Below are 24,791 nucleotides of genomic sequence, written 5' to 3'. Positions count from 1 at the left end.
AGGGGAGGATTCAAAAGATTAAAACTGAGGATATGCCCATGATTAATTTACTTTTCTTTGCTGAGTGAATAACTGCAGAAATTCCACATAGCAAAAATAAAATCTGTTGTACCATTTACAAAAAATTTTGTTCTCGAAGAACTGTCAACTTTAAAGATAGTATAATCTACAACTTTATTAAATGGGTCCTGTTAGGTTTGTCAATATCTGTAATGAATGTGATTACAGAGTGATTCAAATCAACATCTGAAATGGCTGATCGATTTATTAAAACACAATGAGAATAGGAATCAGATACTTATAATCTTAAATCATGAAAATAAATTTTTCTATTCCAGAATGTAGAAATTAACATTTTTATATTTCTGAACATAAGCAAACATCTTTGAACTATGTGATCCCTTCATTTCCCATTCCCACTGCAGCATGGGATTAACATTTACTGAGTTTAAAAGATTACGTATCTCTTATTAGATGGACATTGCAATTTTATTTCATGCAATGCATATTATTAGAATTCTTGTCAATACATAATGATTAACTTTGGGATGCATTTTTAGAATAGATTAAAAATTCAGATAGAATCTAATAATTAATAGACAATGTACCAACAAAATGGCTATTTCACCACAGCCACAATATGCTTCTTCTTCTCGGGAACAAATGGCACAGATCCTGGTTTGCTGTGCTTGCGAAGGTTCAGTGCTCTGAAAACAAAGCAAGTTTGCAATGAGGTACTCTTAATTGGTCAGCAATTACCTAAACAAGAACTTTAAAAAAAAAACTGTACTGTTAATTTTATATGTTTCCCCAAAAAATCTACACATAAGCCTTACCAAACAAATGGATTTGGAAGCCTGGAGTGACAATGTGCTTATCCAATTTCTGTAATAATAGTTTAGCTTATAATAAATCTCAGAACAAACAACCTAAACTCAACTTGCACCCCTTCAGTTTTTGAAAATATTTGATTAATATAAGCCAGCTGACATCAAAGAGAAAAAGGACCATCAGTGATTTGCAACTCCCATCACCTTGCATTTACCTTTTCCAGACACACATTAAAACGTTGCAGCATGTTCTTATTATTATCATGCAATGTGTTACATAATATACACAGAAGCAAATTTGGACTTCAGTTTACAAAACAAAGAAACATTTGATTTTTATAGAGCTAGAGGGATTCCAACATCCTTCTTGTATGTCAACTTGAAGTATAGGTGAGTGATCATTAACTAAAGGCATGGATACAATTCAAATTATCTTGTGAAATGAGGCGAGTACAAGACAGAACAGGAAATATGGAAGAAGTCTTCTACACTCTAGTTACAATAATAAAAAAAAAGGCAGCATTCAAGGAAATGTAAATTCAAAGTTGCATGGATACCATGCTTCATAAAGTAACATGGCTTGATGCTTTGCCTGAGACAGCAAGCACAATCTTCAGGTAAAATGCCAAATTGCTTGCCTTTTGATTATCCAATCTACTCTTACAAAGTAGCTGAATAACAGCGATACTTACATCATAGGGACTGTTCTTGAAATTAGCCGTTTCAGTTAAAGCAATTTTTGGGCATTTTAATCTCAATTCCTGTTACTTGTATGATTTTAAAGTAATTTCTTCCACTTGAAATTGGTATAATCTTAAGACCAAGTGTGACAGGTTATATCATATTTTATATTATATATATGTTTTTAAAAGAGATAGATTGTGGGGGGTTTAGAGAGTAGGTCACTTCACAAACAGACATTAACACTTCACACAAGGGATCTCATCTAAAATGCAAGAGCAATGCTCAAGCCGGTCAATCAGGCACCAGTACCTTTGCCAAGACAATGAAACTGCTTTGCTAAAGCATTTCAAAAGCAGATGCAAATGGAAGAGTCCGGGCTCAAGAGGTTGATAAGATCTTTCAAAAATTGGGTCTAGAGCCTTTGGGGTCATGCGGCTTTGCAAGCAGAGAGAGAGAAAAAAACAAAGTGATAATTTGGAGAGAGAGAGAGAATTCAGTTCTGCAATGGCTTTTGAGTCTTCAATATGACAAGCTGGTAGCTTGTCATTTTGAAGACAGGTTGTGAGTTCTGAGTTCAGCCTGTTGAAAACCCTTGTGGACCTTACAAGAGGAAACGGCTGGCTAGAGTGTTTCATCTGAAATAAGGGAAACAAGAGGAACTCTGTGGTGACCTGGAAAACTCATGATGGGGCAAGTTTCTTCAGCAAGATACTGAAGTTACTGATGGAAGTAAATCAGTTTGTGTGTGTCCAACAAGCAAAAAATCTCTGAAACCAACAAGAACCTTCTTGAGTGGTAGCCCCTTACTTTTAAGCACCAGAATCTAGTGGAAAATCATAAATGTTAAATCCTGTGCACAGTATAAGAATAGTCTGATACCGGTGAACTTGGAGGAGTGAGAAGTGAGATTGGACTGTGAATCAAAGAACTTTCCTGAACATTACATACACATTTGCTTTGAATTAGAAGGAGGTTGTTAGGTTAAGTTAATAGTAAAAAGTTAAAGTTTGATCCTGTTTTTATGTACAAAGAAAATTAAAAACAAATTTTGTTTAAGTATCTATTTGTCTTGGTGAACATCTATAGCTGCTGGGTTTTGGGGTCCTCTGGACTTGTTACAAATTTGGGGGATCGTCTTTTCGGAATGAAAAATTTGGAGTTTTGGGATCTTAAATTTTTGGAGTTTTTGTGATTCATTAAGTAATTGGTTTTTCCAAGCTAGTTTAAAGCTTGTGTGTGTGTGTGTGTGTGTGTGTGTGTGTGTAAAAACAGCAGCAATGGATGTTGGCACATTTTTGTTACACCTCTCACCTGCAGAGCTGCAGAGGAAAAGAAATGAGGAACTGATGGTCATTGCTAAGGAATTAAAGCTGGCTGAAGTCAAGCATTGAATGAGAAAATACAAATACAGAGGATTATAGTAAAATATTATATAGGTTGAGAAAGAGAGACAATTTTCCAGAGGAGAGATCTTTTGAATAGCAATTGGAATTGGAGAAATTGAGGATGGAAAAAGGAGAAATGGAGGGTGGTATTAGAGAGAGAGAAATTGGAGTTTGAGTTGCAGAAACAAAACTAATTGGCAATAAAAGCAGAAAAACAAAGCGAGGAGGATGAAAAACAAAGAGGAAAAACAGAGGAGGATGAAAAATAGGATATATGAGGTAGAGGAAACTGAAAATTGGAGGTATATGAGCTAGAGGTAGCTGAAAAATGGAGATAAGAAATTGGAAGAGACAGACAGTTTCAATTAGAGAAGTTAAAAATTGAGATGGAGGGAGGTAAGAGAATTGAGGCTGTAACTCTTGGGGAGAGGTTTTTGGCTAGTAGAGAAGTAAATCTAGTTCCTCCTTTTGATGAGGGAGATATAGATACCTATTTTCAGCTTTTTGAAAAGGTTGCTGAGAGCTCAAGGTCGCCAAAAGAAAAATAGCCTCTTATACTCCAAAGTGCATTGAAGGGAAAAGCACAAATTGCATACTCTAGTTTAACTACAGAGCAAGTGGCAAATTATGATACTGTTAAACAAGCAGTATTAAAAGCTTGAGTTGGTTCCAGATGTGTATAGACTTATTACAAAATAATTTTAAATTTAGACATAGTAGCAAGGCCTTTGGGCCCATGCACCCGTGTCACCCAATTACAGACAGCACTGGATTGGAATCTGGTGCTGTAATAGCATTGCACTAACCATGCTTCCCTTTTCCATTGGAATTTTTATAATTTAATATTTGTACCCTTATTGCAAACTGTAATTCTTATATCCAGTATCCAACTGCAAAATACTCAAATCTGTCTGCTTATTCCTGAGCTGACCAACAGCAAAACATGGTAGAGTTCTGTTTAATAATGAATCATTTAGAAATAGTGATATAAATATACAATGTTATTCTTCTTTTGCTGTGGCTTGATGCACTAATAGTTCCCTAAAGGTGGTTCACCACGCTCATGACCTTTGTGCACTATTTTAGACCAACCCAACTTTCTACCATTTTGCTGCATTGCAGTGGAAAAAAAAACCCAATAGTGTGATTCATTCAACACAAAGCCACATCAAGTTAGAATATATGTTGGCTGTAATATTTGAGGTGCAGTCTTGTTTGAATATAAACATTTTAAAAATTAAAAGTTGAAAGGAAACAAGATGTATTTCAGAAGATAGTTATCTGAAACATACTTTTTGCGTCGTGCTTCTCTCATGATACGTTGTTCCTTGGACTGAGTAAAAATCATTTTGGGCAAATGTCGGTGCCGAGCTATCCGTTTGATCTGAGGATGATGCTGGAACTTTTCTTTGAGTTTTTGATTGTAGTTCAAAGCTGCCTTCTCTCTTGACAAAAGCTAAAGCAAAAAAAAGCAAATTTAAAATCAGATTTTCAAATTTCATGTCTTGGTCAAACACTATACAATTTTTCAGTTTTCTGAATTGCTAATAATCGTCAACATTTTTATTCCTTGTAGTATAACTGTTAATATGTTGCATACTAATTACTTTGATAATAAGTACACATTTTCATCTGTCTCGTGCTTTTAATTGTTCTTTTCCTACACTTGAGAGACCAGTAATATCAAACATCAACAGAAAAATTATATTACAAGCACTAATCAACTGAATTATCTGGTCTTCTGATTGCAAGGATTTCTAACCAAAGTTGCATATCAACTTGGTGCAATTGTAAGGGGCCACAATGAAAGAGTTTGCATAATCTCTTGGCCTTTCCAGTGAACAATTACATAATAGCCAATTGCAAGCGTGAAGTGCCAGGCCAGTATTCCAAAGAGACTGCACTCTACTGACAAAACAAAATAATTAATATGGTTTATATGGTTTATAAACTTTCATAAGGAAAGCAACTTAAATCTTCAACTTGCATATAATTTTTTTAAAAAGAGTATTGTGCGGGAAATTTAAATGATAAAATTGTCAGTCTAAATGTAGCACACCGACATACTGCTTCATTTACAAACTGATGAAAATTTTAACTGAAGTCTTTCTCCAGAAAAAAATTTATCGGCCAAGGTAAAGGAATTAAAATGAAAGGACCACAAGGACATTTGTTGTTTCAGTAGTTCAATTGTTCTCATGCAAAACAAAGTAAGGTGTATTTCAAATGAACAAAGCTACGACAGTCGAGGAAGACAAAAGTTCTGTCCTAGCTGTTTGATTTTCAATGCACGGATTGGCTTTCATTCAGAGTTCAGATTTATTTTGTCAGGGGTAGCAACTGTTCCTGAACCTGGTACAAGTTTTGTGGAACTTGTGACGAATGTGCTATGATTAACCTTTAGTTTAATGTTATTCTCTATTTCATATTTATATGACTTAGTAAGGTTATTTTGTGGGATTTGTTTCAGGGCACAAAGACATATGCATTTTAAAAACAGAGAGAGATTCTCTCAAAATGGCAGCTGACCATTTCAGACACAGGAGCCTGCTGTATCTTAATGAAGCAGAGATGAAAGATTTTATGATAGATCTTGAGATACTGAGAACAATGGTCTGTTTACTTAAGAAGCATTTGTCTGGTCAAACTCGGAAACAGGAGACAAACATCAAACAAAGACCTTGATTTTGGGAAGTCAAAGATTAAATTATGCTTTGTAGCAGGAAGATGTTAAAAAGTTCCGAAGAACTTCAAAGGCTGTTATGATGTCATACCATGTGCCTGGAATATATTATCAAAATCAGAAATTTTTAGATCCAGTGAAGAAGAGACAATCCTGTATTGACAGGATTGGAAAAGCAGCCATCAATTCTTTTAAATGAAGGAAGGCTGCCTGCATTCTCCTTAATAAAAGGACACCAAAAGTGGTATTTAAAAAAAAATAGCCACTCCAACTGCCTCTAAGAAAAGAGGGCAGCCTCGTGTGTCCATGCAGAAAGGGTCACTCTTGATTAAGAATGAAATCATTGTGAAAAAATAGACTTCATAACTCTTAGGCAAGAGGGAGTTTGTTAAATCATTCGTATGAAGGAACATTGCTCAGAATACAGCTCTAGTAAAGAAAGTTGAGTTTTAAAAAGAGGTCTGAAGACATGATGTTTCAAAATGCTTCATAATTATTTCTGAATTGCAATGTAAAAATCTTCAAAAGTTCAACATAAGATGTTTGATGCTGAAATTTAAAATTGACTTTTCAGAATTATGCCTAAACTCTAATAGTTTGGTAATCACACACACACTTGCACATATACATCTTGAACATTGGTTCAAGATCGAGATAAGTAACAAATGTTATGTTATTGATAGTTTAATAAAAGCTATTATTTTGAATTTTCCATTGCTGTTCCTTTGTTAGTACTAATAAGATTTTATTAGTTCATAACACACAAACAATGCATGACATGGGTTGTGTGGATCACTGATGATTGTTGATGTTCTCCGACAGCAGCGTTCCATGTAAATTTTATCGATAGTGGGGAAGGCTTTGCCTGTGATGTCCTGGGCTGAGCCCACTACCTTCTGCAGGGCTTTTCACTCAGGTATTGGTGCCCCATAGCAGGCCATGATGCAGTCAGTTAACACAATTTCCACTAAATATCTGTAGATGTTTGCCATAGTTTTCAATGTCATACCAAATCTCTGCAAACTCCTGAGAAAGTAGAAGCGTTGCCGTGCTTTCTTCACGATGACATTTGTGTGTTAGATCCAGGAAGGGTCCTCTGAAACAGTGACTCCAAGGAATTTATATCTAATCACTCACAGAATGCTACATCACAGAAAACAAGCCTGTTTTCATCACTCCGCTAGCCCCTCTGACCTGCTCCCATTTCATAACCCTCCAGACCGCTCCCATTCATGTATCTAACTGTGAGAGATAATAGAATTTAGGAAGTAAAGCTAGTATGAATGAAATAAGGAATACTGGACTGGACAAGAGGAGTAAGTGCTGAGTAGGGATGAATTCCGTAATAGAATAAGGGTCTTATAGTGATAGAAAGAATTAGCAAGTTCTGCATATAGAATTAGTAAGTCCTGGGGGTTGAGATGTGTGAATAAGGACAATGACATGATGGGACCCAGACAGGATACCCCATGGTCTTTCAAGTTTACAGAAACTGCAGGTAAGCAGACAGAATTACCAAATGCCAAACCAATCCAGGAAGCAGAAGAATGTTGGGGGGGACGGTATGAACCTGTATAAAAGTTGGGTGAGCCCCAGTATGTGTGTGTATTCCCAGGGTAAGGGGAAGCACCCAACTTTGTACTGTTGTACAATAAATGTTCTTTGTTCTCAATTTTTGTCTCAAGCGAAATCTGTGAAGGTACTTCTGTTTCTCACATAACCAATCTATTCTTAAGATTGAGCCTTTATTCGCCACATCAGATGGCAGCTCATTCCACACTCCCACTAGTCTGAGAGAACTTTCCCCTAATGTTCCCCCTAAACCTTTTCCCTTTCAGCTTAAAAGTACAACCTCTCATATTTATCTCCCCCAATCCAAGTGGAAAAAGCTGACTTGCATCCGTTCAGTCTATACCTCTCATATTCTTGTAAACCTCTAACCAATCTCCCCTTGTTTTTCTTCACTCTAAGGAATAAAATCCTAACTTGTTTAATCTTTCTTTGTAACTCAACTCCTGAAGATCCAGCAACATCTTAGTAAATCTTCTCTGCACTCTTTCAATCTTACCAATATCCTTCCTGTAGTTAGGTGACCAGAACTGCATCCAATATTCCAAATGTGGCCTCACCAATGTCTTAAACCTGTTCAATATAACATCCCAACTCATACACACCCTTGCCACTTCTGATTCCCCCAAATGGATTACACACTGCTAGTTCTCCCACCCTCAAGCCCACTATTAGCTTGGTTTTGGTGACATTGAGTGCAAGGTTGTTGTTGGTGCATCATTCAGCCAAGTTTTCAAACTCCCTCCTGTATGCTGACTCATCCCCCCTTTTATTTAACCCATGATGACCGTGTTATTGTTGTATTGAGCCACACAGTCATAGGTGCAAGGTAAGTAGAGCAAGTGACTAAGAACACAGTCCTGTGGTGCTCCAGTACTGATGGAGATTGTGTGGGAAATTATCTTATTGATTCTCACTAATTGTGGTCTGGAGTTGAGAAAATTCAGGATATAGTTACACAGTGGGATATTGAGACCCAGGTCATGGAGTTTGCTGATCAGTTTTGAGGTGATGGTGGTGTAGAATGCCAAACTGTAATCAATAAAAAGCATCCACCCCGATACAAGCATCTTTGCTCCCTGGATGTTCCAGGGCCATGTGTAGAGCCAGTGAGATGGCATCTGGCTACCTATGGTAGGCAAATTGGAACGGATCCATGTCACTGCTGACAGGAGCTGATATGCTTCAACACCAGCCTTTCAAAACACTACATCACTGTGCATGTGAGTGCTACTGGTCGATAGTCAATTGCTAGGCAGGTTATCACACACTTCTTGGGCACAGGTACAACTGAGGCCTGTTTGAATGCAACATTCATAATAATGCTATTAGTTTCAACAATCTGGGTTCAAATCCGCTGCTGTTGGTAAGGAGTTTTCTCCGGGTGCTCCAGTTTCATTCCATTCCACTGATGTACAGGACTGGTAGGTTAATCAGTACATGGATGCATTTGTATAACACAGACTCATGAAAAAAATCTATTACCATGCTGTAACTCAAAATTTTAAATTTCAGATATTGTAGCAGTGGCTACATTTCACTAGTACTTTCTTGGGTTTATAATGTTTGAGACATCTTGAGAGATGGTAGAAGACACTGTATAAAAGCAAATTGTTCATTTTTCATGCCACAGAATTTGACAAACTGCAGGGTAGTTCAATTTGAAACATAAACATAGAAACATAGAAGATAGGAGCAGAAGTAGGTCATTCGACCCTTCGAGCCTGCTCCGCCATTCAACGAGATCATGGCTGATCTTAAAGTTCAGTACCCCGCTCCTCTCTTCTCTCTGTAACCTTTAATACCCTTATACTGAAGAAATATGTCTAATTCCCTCTTAAATATATTTAATGAACCTGCCTCTACTGCCCTCTGTGGCAATGAATTCCACAGATTCACCACCCTCTGGGTAAAGAAATTCCTCCTCATCTCAATCCTAAATGGTTTGCCTATTATCCTCAAACCATGGCCCCAGGTTCTGGATTTTCCCATAATTGGAAAAAACATCCCATCTGCATCCATTCTGTCCAGTTCTGTCAGAATTTTATATGTCTCTATGAGATCCCCTCTTAATCTTCTAAACTCCAGCGAGTACAATCCCAATTTGCGCAATCTTTCCTCATAAGTCATTCCTGCCATTCCAGGTATCAGCCTGGTGAATCGCCTCTGCACTCCCTCCATTGCAAGAACATCCTTCCTTAGGTAAGGTGACCAAAACTGCACACAATACTCCAGGTGTGGTCTCACCAAGGCCCTGTACAGCTGCAGTAAGGTAAGCTTGTTCCTATACTCAAACCCTCTTGATATGAAGGCCAACATACCATTTGCCTTTTTAACCACTTGCTGTACCTGCATGCTCGCCTTCAGAGACTGGTGTACAAGTACCCCTAGGTCTCTCTGCACTTCCCCATCTCTTAATCTATTGCCATTCAAATAGTAATCTGCCCTCCGGTTTGTATTACCAAAGTAGATAACCTCACATTTATCCACATTGTAGTGCATTTGCCATGTATCTCAATTTATCCAAATCACATTGGAGCTTCCTGACCCTCTCTTCCGTGCACACAACCCCTCCTAGCTTAGTGTCATCTGCAAATTTGGAGATATTACATCCAATCCCCTCATCAAGATCATTAATGTAAATTGTGAACAGCTGTGGTCCCAGTACAGATCCCTGTGGCACCCCACTGGTCACCGCCTGTCACTCAGAAAACGAGCCATTTATCCCAACTCTCTGTCTTCTACCTGCCAGCCAGTTCTCAATCCACATCAATACTTTGCCCCGAATCCCATGAGTCTTGATTTTGTAAGCCAGTCGTTTATGCGGGACCTTATCGAAGGCCTTTTGGAAGTCCAGGTACACCACATCCACTGGCTCTCCCCCATCTATTTTACCTGTCACCATCTCAAAGAATTCCAATAGATTTGTCAAGCACGATTTACCTTTTGTAAATCCATGTTGACTCTGTCCGATCCCTTCTCTGCTAGTCATATGCTCTGCTATTACATCCTTTATAATGGATTCCATCATTTTGCCCACTACTGATATAAGGCTCACCAACCTATAATTCCCTGCTTTTTCTCTACCCACCTTTTTAAATAGTGGGGTAATATTAGCTACCCTCCAATCCATGGGTACTGATCCTGAGTCTATCGAGTTCTGGAAAATAATTCTTAAAGCATCTGCTATCTGAATGGCCACTTCCTTAATTACCCTAGGATGTAGATTATCAGGCCCTTGGGATTTATCTGCCTTCAGTCCCATCAATTTCCCCAAGACCATGTCCTTAGAGATACTTATTTCTTTCAGTTCCTCCCTTGCATTAGTCTCTATGTTTCCCAACATCCTTAGGAGGTTATTTGTATCCTCTCTTGTAAACACAGAACTAAAGTAAGAATTTAATTGGTCTGCCATTTCCTTATTGGAAACAATGTCTCCTCCTCACTGATTATTAATGCAAGGATGTGTGTTTAGCCCACAGGCACAATTCCAACGCTATCTATAAATTTGCTGATGACACTACAGTTGTCGGCAGAATCACAAACAGCTATGGGGAGCACAGATCAGCTCGCTGAATGGTGTCACATCAACAACCTTGCACTCAATGTTAGCAAGACCAAGGAGATGATTGTGGACTTCAGGAGGGAGTCAGGAGAACTCAACCAAGAACTCCGTAGTGGAGAGGGTCAGGAACATCAAATTCCTGGATGTCAAAATCTCTGAGGATCTGTCCTGGAGCCTCCATGTTGATGCAATCACAAAGAAGGCTCCACAACGGCTATACTTTGAGGTGTTTGAGGAGGTGCCGAATGTCACTGAAAACACTCGAAAATTTCGTACTTGATTTGTTAAACCCAAAACAGGAAAAGGATCCAATGGATGTGTAGCCAGTATGGTAAAAGATTGCACTTTGGTGGTCCATCAGAATGAATGAGGAACCAAGAATTGATCAAAAGTATTAATTCCTTTTCTTTCTCAGTTCCTGCTTACATGCTGAGTATTTCCAGGATTTTGTTTTTATTTCAGACTTCTAGCTCCTGCAGATTTTTGTTTTTTTGATCTTCTTGACAAGCTTGATATGAAATGAAAGTTTATCATGTAGCTATATGAAATGAACAAATGCACCAAAATTCTTGTTGCAGCCTCAACGGAATGCAGCTGGGTATATTAAACTACTATAATGTGTCATGCAACAGAAAAGAATATAATAGTGCAAAAAAAGTGACATTTCATCATGGTATTTCTGGGGTAGTTTTGGAGGTTCAAGAGCCCAATAGCTGTTGGAATGAAACTGCCCTTGAACCTGGTAGTGCTGAATTTAAGGCTTCATTACCTTCTGCCTGAAGGTAGCAACAAGATGAGATGGTGACCAATCACTTATGATGTTAGCTCCTTTCTTATATAGATATACTGTTATCATGTACTATTCTTATCCCTTCAACGAATAGCAAGCCAGTGCCAGTGATGGATTTGGCTAGGTTTGCCACTTTCTGTACCCTTCCGTGTTCCTGTTCACTCAAGTTTTCAAATCAGATCAGTTACTATACTTTCCAATGTACAATAGAAAAATGCTCGAGGACACATTGAATCTCCTCAAACAATGGTGTGACCTCTTTATGGTTGATGTGATGGCTCCAGGAGAGGTCTTCTAATACGCGGACGCCAAGGAACTCAAAGATACTAATCCTCTCCACCATCGTTCCACCAATGAAGATGCAAACTCCTCTTCCCAAAAAGTCCACAATAAGCTCCTTGGTCTTGCTGACATTGAGAGCAAAGCCATCAAAGTGGCACCACTCAACCAGATGATCACTCTCCATGTATGTTCCATTATTCAACCAACTGTAGTGATGATGTCAGCAAATTTACAGAGTGCGTTGGAGTGTGAAATAAATACAGGTATGGACAAGATGTAGGTGAAAATTCAAGGTGAAAGGCAAGTAGAGATGGTGGAAAATATGGTAGAAATCAGCAAGATGAAGTTTGGGCAATGAGAAAATTATCACAGAGCATTAAAAATGCAAGCAGAGGAGAAAACTGGGGATAGAGTTTGAGAACAAGAGATAGGGAACATTCATGCTTTCCACATCAATTCATAAATTAATGGAAAATTGCATTAGAGAAGAGCAAGAGTTTAACATTGCCAGCTGGATGTTTTGATGCATTCAGTAGATACATTCATTTCTGAAGATTTCTTTTTCCATTCAAGGATATTGGAGGTGACAGGTCAAGAAAGCCTGCAGCACATTTACAACATAATTTTATGGATGGTGAGATTTACAAGAAAATGATTGAGCTGGCCCAATCAGAGAACGTTAATGAATATGGATAAACCATTAAATTATTATCTTTCCAAGAGTAATTTTATCTAACACTACCAATTTTGATAGGAACTGCCAATCCATGCATCTGTAGTTTCTTACGAGTTAAAATCATTGAAGGACATTTTCAAACTAAAGGAATACATCATTAATTAATGAAGCCAGTGTCATGGTAGGGTGGGGACTCACTTCCAAAGAGCAGCCTTCAAATTGTTTCAGCAGTTTAGCTTTTAAATACTACTCATTGCATAAAGACACCAGAGCATCAGTTCAATGCAATCAAAATTATTTTAAAATGCCGAGCTAAAAGCCAAACTATTTTACCCTAATTAAATCATAGAATTCATTTTTACACCTCAATCAATGAGTCCCAACTTCCATGACCAGTTAAACTAATGTATCAAACTCCATCCACTCGAGTACATTTTCCTAAGCTTGCCTCAATAGTTGCTTCTGTCTTAATAAATCCTTGTCTCATTCGTTTTACTGAAAACTGTCAAAGCAATCTCATTTGTAAGGGCTTTTATTATAATTAAAAGCAATGATTTTCTTTGCATCAATTTATATAATAAGTGCAAATTGCTGATCTAGTGTAACTGTAATGCTTCTCTTGACAAAAAAAAAGTATCAGCTAAGTAATTTAAGAGTATGTTCAAAACCTGAACAACCAAATAGAAAGCTTTGGGGATTTAAGCGACAAATGTAAAAGAGCTATCATAAAAGGATATTTCCACAATTATCTCAAAGTTGCAATTTTGCAGTATCAGACATTACATTCAGGTAAACCTACATTCCATTGACCATTATGAAAGGAAAATTAGTAACAAAATAAACTTCATATTTGGTGTCCTGGATGTTAAAAAAACCCCACCCTTTGCTTTGCAGAGATAATATAACCAGAGAATTTCTCTTCATCTTAAAACATTTCTCTGCTTCAACATTTATCTTGATAACATTAAGAAATGCTTCAATTTCTTATTTGCTTCTCATCTCATGGTTATATTATCTCTGCAAAGCAAAGGGTGGGGTTTTTTTAACATCCAGGACACCAAATATGAAGTTTATTTTGTTACTAATTTTCCTTTCATAATGGCTTATATTCTGGCACTGTCTTATCCCTGTTCTGCTCAAATTTGAGTTGTATATTTGTGAAAGTGTGGAAATGTGGTGGAGAAATTTTCACATGGAAGGCTTTCAGCAATTTTAGAATGAAATGACTAAAAGTGAGCTGGAAGTGCTAACATACATTTCTGAACCAATCTGATATAGAATACAGGATGAAGACTCACAATCTAAGAATATCTTAGAATGTAATAATATGCCCCAGGTTTTTTCTCCAAAACCAACTGATTTTATTTTGTCCCTCTTTCATCACCAACTGGAAGATTGATAAATGCATGAACTCATTATGTTTGAATGAAATTTTGACATACAACACAGTAACAGGCCATTTCAATCCACAAATCTGTGCTGCCCAATTTACACCCAATTAACCTACATCCCTGGTATGTTTCGAACAGTGGGAGGAAACTGGAGCCCCTGGAGAAAACCCACAGACACAGGGAGAACCTACAAACACCTTTCGAAGAAAGCAGGATTCGAATCCCAGTCCCAATCACTGGCGCTGTGAAGGCATTGCGCTAACCACTACACCAACCCTTACTGTCCTGTCATTAGCCAACAGATGGGGAGTCTCTTTAGGCGTCCATTTCTATCATCTGGTTGTAAACAGAAAATCAACAGCATTAGGTTCTATTTCTACTGCTGCATCATTTCCTTTGAAGAAATAACCAGAAAGCCAGCCAGATTCCACATGCACAGGAATGGCACCACTCATTAATTCAATCCTCTTGCTGTCAATAATTTGTTCTGCTGCTTGATGAATGTCCAGAATTGAATGAGCATAAATGATCCCAATTAAATATTGGGAACAAAAATGCTTGTTGTTGCCCATCCATGAACTCTATTCTTGACTCACTTTTATTACACATTTCCATTATTCATGTTGGTCATTGAGTTAGGTTAACCGATGAAGCAATCTAGGTTCCCCTCCCTTATCCTTGTAGCCTAATTCAGTTTACATTTTTCTCCTCGCCTTCATGTCTTGATTAGGTTTTTACAACTTTTGACACCCTGACTGATTCTCAGTTGAGTTATCAACTCTTGTTGATCAGCAAAATCTGTGGTCTTCCTACCAGTTATATCACCTGTCATGTCTCAGCTCATCAGGTTCTAAACCATGCCTTATTTTTAAACATGCAACTGCAGTGTTCAATGGATTAATCTGCAAACTTGGCTCTCATCTCTGTCTCTTCTCTTCACATCATGTCTTGTTCACCCTTCATCCCCGAGATAGCTGACTTACGTGTTCCCTGCAGAAGCAAAAACAAACTGTTGGAAGAATGCAACACGTCAAGCATGGAGGCATTTAGAGTTGAGAACCTACTTCAGGACTATATCAAGGGAGGATGGCTAGTATACAGAAGTGAGTCAGAGTTAGAATAGGTAGAACCAGATATGAGAGAGAGGCAGAGGAGATTGAAAGGGTAAACCAAGGAAAAACTCAAATAGATTGGTACCTGGGTGAAGGGAAGATGGAAAGGTAGAAAACAAAGATGGAGTTGGAAGAGGCTAAAAAAGGATAAAACCTGAGCAGACTGGTAGGAGTGGGAAAGGAACATGATCACTTGAAAATGGAATATTCAATGTTCATAACATTGGGTTGGAGCTGTCCAAGTGGAAATGTTGCAGTATTCTAAATTTGGCCTCACAGTGGTAGTGGAGAAAGCTGAGGACAGAAAGGATAGTGTGGGAATGGGAAGAAGAGTTGAAGCGACATGCAATTGTAGGATCATGGTGGGCGTTGTTGGTTAGGACAATTAGTTCTCAACCAGTCAGAACTTTGATTTAAAAATTCCTATCTGTCATCTCAAATCTTTTCATAGCTTTGTATCTAATCTTCACATTTCAGGAATCCTGCAAAAGATCTTGCCCTTTGGACATTCATGAAATTCTTGACACAGTCACTGGAGGTTTGCTTTTAGCCACCAAGGAAACAAGTTCAGGAATTCCTACTGTGATCCTTTCTCCGAGTTTCTCTTCCCTGCTCTAAAGCACTGCATTTTAACCATGGTTTTATTTATCTGATCTATAAATTTTAACGTTGCGTATCACATTTGGTTTATTAATTAATCCCATGATGTGTGTATCTCTCCTAGATGATATCTGGCAAAATAAGATTTCATAAACAAGGTAATATGAAAGACTTGCAGTCATTGGATCTAGTCAACATGGCTTTGGAAGGAATAGTTTGAGCATGTTCATGAGATCATTTTACAAACAATAACATTCATTGAGCAGGTGTCAGAACTTGACAAAGTGGGTACTGTAGTCTGGAATTGAGCAAAGTTTAATTTTGTTCAGGTATCACTTAGGATATTGTTTCATACAGAAAGAAAAACAAATCAACAGATTTGGGAACTAGTTACATCATTGGAGATAAAGATGATGCAATAATTCTATCAGAATGTTATAAAATTACCCAAAAATATTTAACAAAACTAAAGTAACTTGCATGATATGGAAGTGAAAAGAGTTAATATTAGCAACATTTGCCAGTGATAGGAATGTAGTGGTTGAATCACAATCAAGAGAAAGTGGAAAAAGTAGGAAGCTGGACTGAAATAGGGTTGAAGCCACAGACATGGAACTGGTAAATTCTTGGATTGTTGACAGCAATTCTACTGCTGGGATTCAATTCTGTTCTGCATGGATTACTGATTTCTCTCGACTGTAGGAATGATGAAGTTCTAGTTGCACATTCTAAAAATGATTTAAAACAAAAACAGAAAATGATGGAAACACCAGTTAATCAGGAAGCATTTGCAGTAGAGAAACCGATTTTGTTTTAGCTCAAAGACGCTTTGTCAGAATTGATTGAAGAAAGTATTCCCCCCTTTTTTAAAATAAACTTTTCTATGCTCTGACAGAGGACCCTCAACCTGAAACATCTTTCTGTTTCTCTTTCCACAAATATTCCCTGACCTCCTGTTCAGATAGTAAACTACATGCATTAATGTTCATTAATCTTCTCCTTTTTGCACACCTGCAGAAAAATTTACAGACCACTTGATATTCCTCATTTGTTTATTCTCGCTCTTTCATCTTCCACTTAATCAAACTCTTTTGGGCCATTTTTGCTGAACTCTAATCTGTTCTCTATCCACAGGTCTGCTACTTTCACTGATAACTTTGTGTGCCTCCTCTTTTCAATTTAATCTTAAGATACCAAGATCACAAATAGCTGCAAGGGTAATATTGTTGAAAAGTTTTTAACTTCCCTAGTTATGACTGGGTCATCCATAGCATAGGGCTTGGATGGGCTGGAATTTGTTAAGTGTTTGACCAAGAAAGATATCCAAAATCAGCATTGGATTTTCTCTCAGGGAACAAAATTTCGGTGAATGTGTACATTGCAATATCTTTCTTTTCTTTGGCTTGGCTTCGTGGATGAAGATTTATGGAGGGGTATGTCCACGTCTGCTGCAGGCTCGTTGGTGACTGACAAGTCCGATGTGGGACAGGCAGGTACGGTTGCAAGGGAAAATTGGTTGGTTGGGGTTGGGTGTTGGGTTTTTCCTCCTTTGTCTTTTGTCAGTGAGGTGGGCTCTGCGGTCTTCTTCAAAGGAGGTTGCTGCCCGCCGAACTGTGAGGTGCCAAGATGCACAGTTGGAGGCGATATCAGCCCACTGGCGGTGGTCAATGTGCCAGGCACCAAGAGATTTCTTTAAGCAGTCCTTGTACCTCTTCTTTGGTGCACCTCTGTCTCGGTGCCCAGTGGAGAGCTCACCATAGAACACGATCTTGGGAAGGCGATGGTCCTCCATTCTGGAGACGTGACCCATCCAGCGCAATTGGGTCTTCAGCAGCATGGATTCGATGCTTTCGGACTCTGCCAGCTCGAGTACTTCGATGTTGGTGATGAATTCATTCCAATGAATGTTGAGGATGGAGCGGAGGCAGCGCTGATGGAAGCGTTCTAGGAGTCGTAGGTAATGCCGGTAGTGGACCCATGATTCGGAGCCAAACAGGAGCGTGGGTATGACAACGGCTCTGTACACGCTGATCTTTGTGTGTTTCTTCAGGTGGTTGTTTTTCCAGACTCTTTTGTGTAGTCTTCCAAAGGCGCTATTTGCCTTGGCGAGTCTGTTGTCTATCTCTTTGTCGATCCTTGCATCAGATGAAATGGTGCAGCAGAGGTAGGTAAACTGAGCAGGAAAGGGCGCCTCGGATGCCCCCCCAAGTTCCTCAACATGGTTATCCAACTGCACGAAAACCAACAAGGTCGGGTCAGATACAGCAATGAGCTCTCCGAACCCTTCTCCATTGACAACGGCGTGAAGCAAGGCTGTGTCTTCACAACAACCCTCTTTACTATCTTCTTCAGCATGATGCTGAAACGCCAATAAAGACCTCAACAATGAAGACGGTGTTTACATCCGGTACCGCACGGATGGCAGTCTCTTCAATCTGAGGCGCCTGCAAGTTCACACCAAGACACAAGAGCAACTTGTCCGTGAACTACTCTTTGCAGACGATGCCGCTTTAGTTGCCCATTCAGAGCCAGCTTTCCAGCGCATGATGTCCTGTTTTGCGGAAACTGCCAAAATGTTTGGCCTGGAAGTCAGCCTGAAGAAAACGGAGGTCCTCCATCAGCCAGCTCCCCACCATGACCACCAGCCCCCCCACATCTCCATCGGGCACACTGAACTCAAAACATTGTAATATATTTCTGACAATAAACTCATTTTAACTGAAATAAGGCAAGTAAGTGGGGATCACTTTGGAACCTGTGACCATAACTTTTAGCTTTAAGTGTTAGAGAACGACAAGGCTGGTCCACCAGTTGAAATCTTAAATTGGGGCTGATTTTGGAGGCATTAGGCATGAACCTGCAGAAGATATTTGCAGGTTAGTGGGTGGTTTTTAAAAGATTGAGTTCAGACACACCTGTCCCTTTGTGAATGAAGGTCAAGGCTGGCAGGTTTAGGGAATCCTTCTTGACAAGAGATATTGAGGCTCTGGTCAAGAAAGAGGAGATGTACAGATTTAAGTAGATCTGTCAGTGAGATTTCACAAGGGAAATCAGAAGGGCATAAAAAGGGCATGACATGACAGGATATAGAAAAGTCTCAAGAGATTCTACAGGTCTCTTTTGAGTAAAAAATTGGCTAGCAGTTGGGTGAGATTTTAAATGAACATTTCTCATTCATCATGGAAACTAAAGTTTGAAGCAAATTGTTTAGTATATCCTGGACAACGCAAGTAGTATGAGGGAGGAGATATTGGCAGTCTTGGAGCACATTACGAAGGACAAGTCCCCAGGGCCAGATCAAGTGCATCTTTACTCCTTGTGGAAAATGAGGTAAGAAATTACTTTGCAGAGATATTTGCATCATCCTTGGCCTCAGATGAAGTGCCAGAGGTCTGGAGGGTGGTTATTTTAAAATAGAGAGCAAAGCCAAGCCAGGGAACTGCAAGACAGTGAGAATTATGTCAGCAGTAGGAAAGGGGATTCTGAGAGACAGGATCCTTCAGTAATTCAGGGACTGATTGAAGTAACCGGCATGATTCTGCATTTGCGAGATCACATCTCATGAATCAGATAGAGTACCATATTTTTTACAGATATAAAGTGTACGTTATATGCATATTTTACAAACCAGGCCCCCCCCCCACCCCACTATATATGCGTGCTATATGAAAATATCTTTACATGTTGAAAGAATGCACACAATAGTGGGCATGGGAAGTGGAACCTGCAGTTTATAGCGAGTGTGGAAATATTACAGCGAGCGAGAATGTAATATTGGCATTGAAAAAATGCGCAATATTAAGAATAGCTGTGGGAAAGAGGTGCTGCCAGTTTATAGCGAGTGTGGGAATATTACAGTGAGCGAGAATGTAATACTGGCATTGAAAAAATGCGCAATATTAAGAGTAGCTGTGGGAAAGAGGTGCTGGCAGTTTATAGCGAGCGTGGGAATATTATGTCGAGCATGAGAATGTAGTATAGTACAATTCTGATAATCCAAAATCAGATTCTCTGAAATCCTAAATGATCCAACATATCTTCAGAGCCCAACTGACCAGGGATGTCGGCGCCAGCGGGGACTTCAAGCTCCTGGGCAAGAGCAGGACCCTTGGGCTCCCAGCATGAGCAGGTCTCAGTGGGAAGGTGTCGGTGATCGGCATTGGCCAGCATTTTTTGGGTGCGAAATAAACTTTATTTTAATCCTTAAAAACCTTCCCTTGTTTGTTGTTGTTTAAACATTGTTACAAGTAATTTGCTGTTACGACTGTTTTTAAAAAAAATGACTGGTTCACAAAAAAGGAAATGTTTATCCAAAATGGGTCCGTTCTCGACATTTCAGATAATCAGAATTATGATGTAGTGGCAATGAAAGAACAGGCACAATTTATAGTGGGCGAGGGAATATTATAGCAAGCATGAGAATGTAATAGCGGCAATGAAAGAATGGGCACAATTTATAGTGGGCGGGGGAATATTATAGCAAGCATGAGAATGTAACAGCGGCATTGAAAGAATGGGCACAATTTATAGTGACCGGGGGAATATTATAGCAAGCATGAGAATGTAATAGCGGAAATGAAAGAAGGGGTAACAATTTATAGCAGGTGTGAGAAATTTTGGTCTTGGAAATATCTCTTGGTACTGAATGCCATGATATTCCTATAAACAAGACATTCTGACTAGGGCACTGCACCTTATCAATGTTAATTGCCCAGACCCGATCCTGAGGTAGTAGATTAGCATATCAAGTGCTTCTGATTTGAGACAACATTATAATTAAAATCCTGTTTAATTCTCAAGTCTGTCTTCGATCTATTTAATTGATTCCTCTCCAAAGCTTGTTAAGATGTGGCAGCAGGATATCATCTATATAATGGGCGATTGGGATGTCTTGGGAAAGATGATCGTGGGAGATTAACTGTGGCAAATACTGATATGTTTTCTCTCATCTCCTATTTAAATGCAAATTGCTATTGCCAGACAAAATTTAGAATACTACTCCCACACGTTATACGAAAATATTTTTAAACAATTTATGATTTTCTGCATGTTATATGCATGTACATGTGATACAAACAAAAATATGGTATTCTGAAGAAGTGACCAAAAGGAACGATGAGAGCAGAACAGTGGATGTTTTATATTTGGACTTTAGCAAGGTCTTTGACTAGGTCCCACAAGGCAGTTCAGTCTGGAAGATTAGATCACACAGGATTCAAGGTGAGCTGCCCAACTGGATTAAAAACTGGCTTAACAGAAGGAGACATAGGGTGATAGAGGAGAGTTACTTTTCTGATTGGAGACCTGTGACCTGCAGGGGTCAGTGCTGAGTGCACTATTCTTTGTTATAAGCATTAACCAATTGGAAATGGAATTTGCAGATGACACCAAAATTGGTGGTGCAATGGACAGCATGGAAGGATAGCTAAGTTTACAACAGGATCCAGATCAATTGGGAAAATGGAACAAGGAATGGCAAATGTAATTCAACTCTGACAGGTGTGAGATGCTGCATGTTGGAAAGTCAGATCAGGGCAGTAAATTGCACAGTAATTGGTAGAGCTCTGGAAAGTGCTGTCAAAAAGAGAGACCTCTGAGTACAAGTGCATAGTTCCCTGAAAGTGGTGACTTTCATGATGGTACAGACAGTATTAAATGCAAAAGTTGGGACCTCATGATAGAGCTGAAAAATGTGTTGATGAAACCATACTTGGAATATTGTGTGCAGTTCTGGTCACCCTGCTACAGGAAGGACATCAATAAATTTACAGGGATGCAGAGAAAATTCACCAGGATGCTTCCCGGCCTGGAGAGCTCAAGTTATACAAAGAAGCTTCATTCCCTGGAGCATAGGAACCAGAGTTGTGGCCTTACAGATGTTTATAACTGGATAATGGGTAAACTATTCACAGTTTATATCAAAGGGTACTCTTCCAGAACTAGGGAGATGTGCAAGGTGAGAGGAGAGATTTAAGAGAGGCAACTTTTTTCACTCAGAGGGTAATCTGTATCTCATAGGAAATGCCAGAGATGGAAGAGGTACAATTACAATATTCAAAATGCATTTGGATAGATGTATGGATAGGAAGAGCTCAGAAAGATATGGACCAAATGCAGGCAAATGGCATCTTGATAAATGGCTTGCTTTGTGATGGATGGATGACTTGATTCTGTTCAGGAGTCCAAACTATCAGATAGAACAAAGTTATAGTTGGGGCATGGCATCAAAGGGGTAAAGTCAAAAGATACTAATCAAAGTAGATGTCCGGGGCGGCACGGTTGGTGTAGCAGTTAGCTCAACGCCTTTACAGTGCCAGGAATTGGGGCCAGACCTGGGTTTGAATCCCATGCTGTCTGTAAGGAATTGGTACATTCTCCCCGTGTCTGAGTGGGTTTTCCCTGTGGGCTCCAGTTTCCTCCCAACATTCTAAATGTACTGCGTTAATGGGGTGTAAATAGGACTCGTGGGCTGAAATGGCCTGTTACCGTGCTGTTTGTCTAAATTTTTAAAAAATTTACACAGCCCAAGGAACTACTTGGTCCATTCATTTTGCTTAGCTCCAATAAAAATATTACACACTCTGAAATTATATTAGTCGAAGAGCAATGATGCCTTTATTAATACAAAAAAATTGCAGTTATATTTAAATGTATGGATGGATAATAGCTTTTGAAATCACCTTTCCACCCAACCCCAACCAACCAATTTTCCCCTGCAACCGCTGCAACCGTGTCTGCCTGTCCCGCATCGGACTTGTCAGCCACAAACGAGCCTGCAGCTGACGTGGACTTTTTACCCCCTCCATAAATCTTCGTCCACGAAGCCAAGCCAAAGAAAGAAACCATCCTAAAAATCAACTATGTGGCAAACATTGTTTTTTTTTGGTTCCAACATGCTGTCCAATACAAGTTCTTTGAACAAGCCATTTAACAAGTTTGGAATGACCACCTACTGGTTGAATGAAACTGAACCTCTAATTGTTACCCAGTTCAAGCCATTTAACATTATGGAAGCTCTAGAGAAGTTTGCATCCAACTATATGGTGCTCCGTATCCAACTGTGTGCTTCTATTTAAGGAAATGCAGCAACATTTTTTAAAAAAGAGCAGCTCGATTGGCATTGTGGTAGGTAAAATGTCTTAACAGTGCTAGTGATCGGGACTTGGGTTCAAATCCCACGCTGTCTGTAAGGAGTTTGTACATGTCTCCCTGTGTCTGCCTGGGTTTTCCCTGGGGGCTACGGTTTCCTCCCACCATTCGAAACATATCTGGGGGGTGGGTTGTAAATTGGAAATTGGGCAGCATAGACTTGTGGGCCGAAATGTCAACAAAAAAAAATTTAAATGTAAATTAAAAATGTAAATGCAGCACAGTAACAGGCCCTTCATGCCCTCAACACCCAAATGCACCCATGTAATCAATTAACATACTGTACTAACCCTGCACGTCTTTGGAATGTTGGAGGAAATTGGAACACCCAGATGAAATCTATGCATGGTCACAGGAAGAATGAACAAACTCCTGACAGATGGCACCAGATTAGATTCCGGGTCTCTGGCATTGTAACAGCATAGTACCTATGCTGTCAAAGCAACAATAAATGATCAAGGCTGAGAACAATATTGTTGAGAATGCAAATAATAAATACATTTTTTGAGTTTCTAACAACTCTGGATATTAAAATGTGGAAAGCAAGTTGAGTAGAAAGGACTGGAGAAATGCTTCAGGTCTCTGGAAATGAGAATGAAGGGTTGAAATTATCGCCACACTAAAACCAATACACGATCTAAACTGCCTTTCTTATCAAAATTAATCTCAGGATGCAGGGGGATGGGAAAGCATCATTTCTCTTCTCCTGCAATACAATTCTTTCTCCATTCTGGTGGGTGATGAGCAACATTTCTTTACAAATCTTTCAATTTAAAATTCCATATGGTACTAGATACTATTTCTCAGATTCCTGACAAAATCACCCTATAAACTTCAAATAAAAGATGGCTTGTTGGGCCAGTTAGTTGATGCAAATAGTCAACCATATTGGAAAGATAGGCATAAGCCAGATTGGGCAAGGGTAAGAGTTCATTCCCTGAAGAAAGTTAGTGAACAATGAAAATTTTAAGTGACAATCTGATAATTTCACAGTCACTATAACTAAATTTAGCTTTATTTTATTGTATGGCATTTAACTTATCATACTGCCATGGCAGGATTCAAATTCAGATCCCTGGGTTAATTGCCAAAGTCTCTGTATATTAACCCAGTACTTGATCACCAACCTTCTATAGCCCTGACATACACATTCATTTGAGAAGGAAATTGGTGGGATTACAATCACTTACCACACCAAGCTTTTCAGAAGTATTAGCCTTCCACAAACGGATATTCATTTCATCAGAACCACAAAGTATGTACTTATTGTCAGAAGACCACTTTACACACATCACATGTTGCATACGTTTTGTATGATACACCTCCCTGGAAAATAAAATTATTATCTTAATATAAAAATACTTTACAACCAACACAGGACATGAATAGAAAAACAGAAACAAAAAAAAAACTTAGCAGTGTTGCCATGAATGAAGTAAATGGAAATTTGTTTTGATCTTCATGCATTAAATTCAATCCTGTTAATATTTAATTATCACTTTCAACAAAATTTGCTGCACTACTGATTATTCTACAAGTTAAAATGATTGAGTGATGAGGAGTTATGTGTAAAATACAATATTTCCATTGCTGTCAGTATTCAAAAGCAATTGAAGTGTATAAAACACACAAAAATGTCTGGCATGGATTAAAATGTAAAAAGGGCATCTTTCCTTTTTGGCACTGAATTGTGTTCAAAGCAGACTTTAATATGGAAAATGTCATTATCTAATGTTAGTAAAGAAAATGTCAAAAGATTAGTACAAATGTTAAACAGCACTATTATTTGTCAATGTATTTTTCCTGAACTTCACCAGTTCCACTTGTTCAAAATCAGTCAAAGCCTTTATAAAGAGAGATTTCTTAAGTTAATTATTTTTTGACAACTACATTACGTTAAGATTACATGTTCTGTTTTAAGAAATTACAGCTAACAAGATCTGTACACACGTGGCAGCCCGCCGCAGTGGCGATCAAGCAGGCACTCCAGGCGGTGAATGCAACCAAAGGCCAGCAGCCCGCGCAGCAGCGCTGGCTCAACAAGCGAACCGACGGGTGAAGGCAAGGACAGCTTA

The 24,791-nt window shown here is 38.9% G+C and overlaps 1 protein-coding gene across 1 annotated transcript in view; it reads right to left on the bottom strand.

Annotated features, from left to right (window-relative positions):
• Window positions 1-247: 247 nt before the first annotated feature.
• Window positions 248-24,791, bottom strand: part of dcaf13 (ddb1 and cul4 associated factor 13) — an 80,889-nt gene continuing 56,345 nt past the window's right edge. Inside the window, exons 9-11 of the mRNA XM_069920252.1 lie at window positions 23,907-24,042; window positions 4,192-4,355; window positions 248-707 (exon numbers count right to left, since the gene is read on the bottom strand). Of these exons, the coding sequence (XP_069776353.1) occupies window positions 620-707; window positions 4,192-4,355; window positions 23,907-24,042 (388 nt within the window). The 3' untranslated portion in view covers window positions 248-619. The remainder of the gene's footprint in view (window positions 708-4,191; window positions 4,356-23,906; window positions 24,043-24,791) is intronic.

The sequence above is a fragment of the Narcine bancroftii genome, chromosome 2, assembly GCF_036971445.1.
Source record: "Narcine bancroftii isolate sNarBan1 chromosome 2, sNarBan1.hap1, whole genome shotgun sequence".
NCBI classification, from domain to species: domain Eukaryota; kingdom Metazoa; phylum Chordata; class Chondrichthyes; order Torpediniformes; family Narcinidae; genus Narcine; species Narcine bancroftii.
Note: the sequence above shows the minus strand (reverse complement) of the source record. Positions and strands in the feature narration are given on the sequence as shown.